We start from the raw sequence: 2,635 nt of genomic DNA, 5'->3' as shown, positions 1-2,635 counted from the left end.
TCTTTCTAAGCCAGACTTCAGAACTAAACTCCCTATAACCTTCCTAGCAGCTCTTTTCCCCCTCCCCCTTTTCCTATTTTCCTTTTACTGTTGCTGTTTTATTTTTGCTTGCAGTTCAGCTGCAGCTGAGTGCGGAAAGCGTGGGAGAGGTGTACATAAAGAGCACCCAGTCGGGGCAGTACCTGGCCATGGACACCAACGGGCTGCTCTACGGCTCGGTAAGTGGGAGGATCCCGCGGGACCAGACGTGGAGAGGGTTTGTGGTTTGCAGAAATCTCGTAGCTCTGAGTAATGCAAACCACAGGCAATAATTAGGCTCTGTTTGTGATTCTGGCAGCTGGACAGCCACTCTGCATCTGGCTTTATTTTGGGGGGATAAATAAATAACCAGATATCGCCATTTACCTCTGACAAATATTGAATTTCCTATCTGACACTTGGTAAATATTGTGCTTCATACCTGGAGCAGCAGCTGCTCTGCAGCCCCTTGGCAGTTCCCAGCTGGCCTAGTGGAAGGTGTCCCTGCTAATGGCAGAGGGGTGGAACTGGGGGATCTTTAAGGTTCCTTCCAAGCCAAACCATTCTGTGATTCTATGCTCTGAGCCTGCAGCTGCCACCCCTGAGCTCAGTGCCAGAGCAGGAGGCAGGGCCAGGACCAGCTCATGGCCCCTGGGGCTGGGCTCAGTCACTGCAGGACAGAACACCCAGGTCAGGGACACAGTACTGCAGGAGTAGCCCAAGGGACTAAATCAAGGCTGCTTACCTCCATGCTTTGAGTGTGAACTTCCCTGAGGCATGGAGATCTGGGAGCTGGGCATGGGCAGCATCCTATCAGGGAGCATCCACGCTGGGATTAGGATCCCCATCCCCATGGCATTGCCCTGGCTCACTGTCATTCCCTGGGCTCTCTTTCAGCAGTTACTGGGGGAGGAGTGCCTGTTCCTGGAAAGGCTCGAAGAAAACCATTACAACACGTATGTCTCCAAAAAGCACGCGGACAAGAACTGGTTTGTGGGGCTGAAGAAGAACGGGAACAGCAAGCTGGGGCCGCGGACTCACTACGGCCAGAAAGCAATCCTCTTCCTCCCACTGCCTGTCTCAGCTGACTAAACCCCATCCCAGAGGCTCAGAGAGGATCCCAAATCCCAAAAACCCAACCGCCACCTCCTCCTTAGAGCTCGTGAGAGCGCCGAGCTTTAGGTCAAGGCTTTACCAGAACTAGCCAAAGCAGAGCTCCTCTGCTCTGCACTAAGCTTTGCAGAGGTGAGGGGAAGAGCCCCACACCCTCCCAAGGCCCACTGGTCCCCTGCCTGCCCCTGCCCTCTGCTCTCTGCCAGGGAGTGCCCTGACCACACTGCAGCCCCTGGGGGGCACAGACTTGCCCCGGGCAGGCACCCAGAGACACGCCCAGGGCACCCCAAGGATCCCAAGAAAGGCACGCTTTGCTTCCCCAGGTATTCCAAGGCAAAACCTCCCTGGATACTGTGCACTAACGTATCTATCCATCTAAGTCTGTAGCTTCTGACATGCCTTCAAGCAATTCCAGACTGCACCATCAGTCCTGTTATCCAGGGCCAGCCTGGTGAGCACTGGCCAAAATCCTCAGAGTGTTAAGCTGAACCAGCATCAGCCAAGAACTCCAGTCCCAGACCTTGGCCTCCCTCACAGCATCAGCAGTGCTGTAGTTCATGCTAGGATCTGCCATACGTTATTTGTATTTATTTATTAAGTAAATATGTCTCTTCTACAGTCTGTTCATAAGTAATTCCATGCACCAAAGCCCCCTGACACTGTCCCAGTGAGGAAGGGATGGTGGTAGTGACTGGTGTAGGGCGTGATGCAGAGCAGGAAGGGGCAGCAGTGCATCACACCCATTCCCAGAGGGATTCCTCCCACAGCCCCAGCAACCAGCTAAACGGGGCCCTAAAAATCCCACCTGGGCCCCTCCATGAAGCTGAGTTTCTCCTCTCATGTCATGACACAGATCTCCCAAACCTCTCAAGAGCTGCTTCTGCCAGATGAGAGCATCACAGGAGCACCACACTGCCATGCTCTACCCAGAGCAGCTTCTCTGGGCAACCTGTGCCAGAGCCTCACCACCCTCACAGGGTAGAATCAATCCCTAATATCTAATCTAAATCAACCCTCCTTCATCTTAAAGCCATTCCCCCTTGCCTTATCCTGCCCTCAAGGACAGGGACAAGGGGAAATGCTCCCTGCTCCCAGCAAACTCTGGATCAGCCATCTCTGCACTGAGGGAGGAATAAAAAGCACTCTGCCTTGTATTTATCTGTGGCAGCAATTAGCCCTAACTACTGCATTTTACAATCGCTCTGCTAATTACTGCATCCCTGAACTTCTGCACTGGCTGGATCTGAAACCTTCTCCCTAGCACTGATAGCATCGAGGGTAATCCCAGTGCTCCAGGCAAACAGGATGGGAACGGCAGAGCCAGGATGGGGAGGAGTGTGCTGCAGGTCCTTGAACCTTCCCATTGCTGTGGCTCTCTGTGCTGCTTCTCACCTGTGGGAGCCACATGGAAATGGAGTGGAAAGGTGAATCCTGCAGGTATCAGCTGCTCCTCTTGTCCTTTGCACAGCGACATTCCCACGCAGCTGCCCCAGGGGAGGGTGGA

The 2,635-nt window shown here is 53.7% G+C and overlaps 1 protein-coding gene across 2 annotated transcripts in view; it reads left to right on the top strand.

Moving 5' to 3' along the window:
• The window catches only part of FGF1 (fibroblast growth factor 1 (acidic)), a 4,762-nt gene extending 3,652 nt beyond the window's left edge, over positions 1 to 1,110 (top strand). Inside the window, exons 2-3 of one of the 2 annotated variants that reach the window (XM_009077945.1) lie at positions 115 to 218; positions 919 to 1,110. In XM_009077945.1, the coding sequence (XP_009076193.1) occupies positions 115 to 218; positions 919 to 1,110 (296 nt within the window). Of the gene's footprint in view, positions 1 to 114; positions 219 to 915 lie in introns of both variants that reach the window. The other variant, XM_009077944.1, reaches the window with a different exon arrangement.
• Positions 1,111 to 2,635: the final 1,525 nt, after the last annotated feature.

This window comes from Acanthisitta chloris, unplaced genomic scaffold (assembly GCF_000695815.1).
Source record: "Acanthisitta chloris isolate BGI_N310 unplaced genomic scaffold, ASM69581v1 scaffold13787, whole genome shotgun sequence".
Lineage (NCBI taxonomy): Eukaryota > Metazoa > Chordata > Aves > Passeriformes > Acanthisittidae > Acanthisitta > Acanthisitta chloris.
The sequence above is the reverse complement of the archived record's forward strand: the minus strand, read 5'-3'. Positions and strand labels throughout refer to the sequence as shown.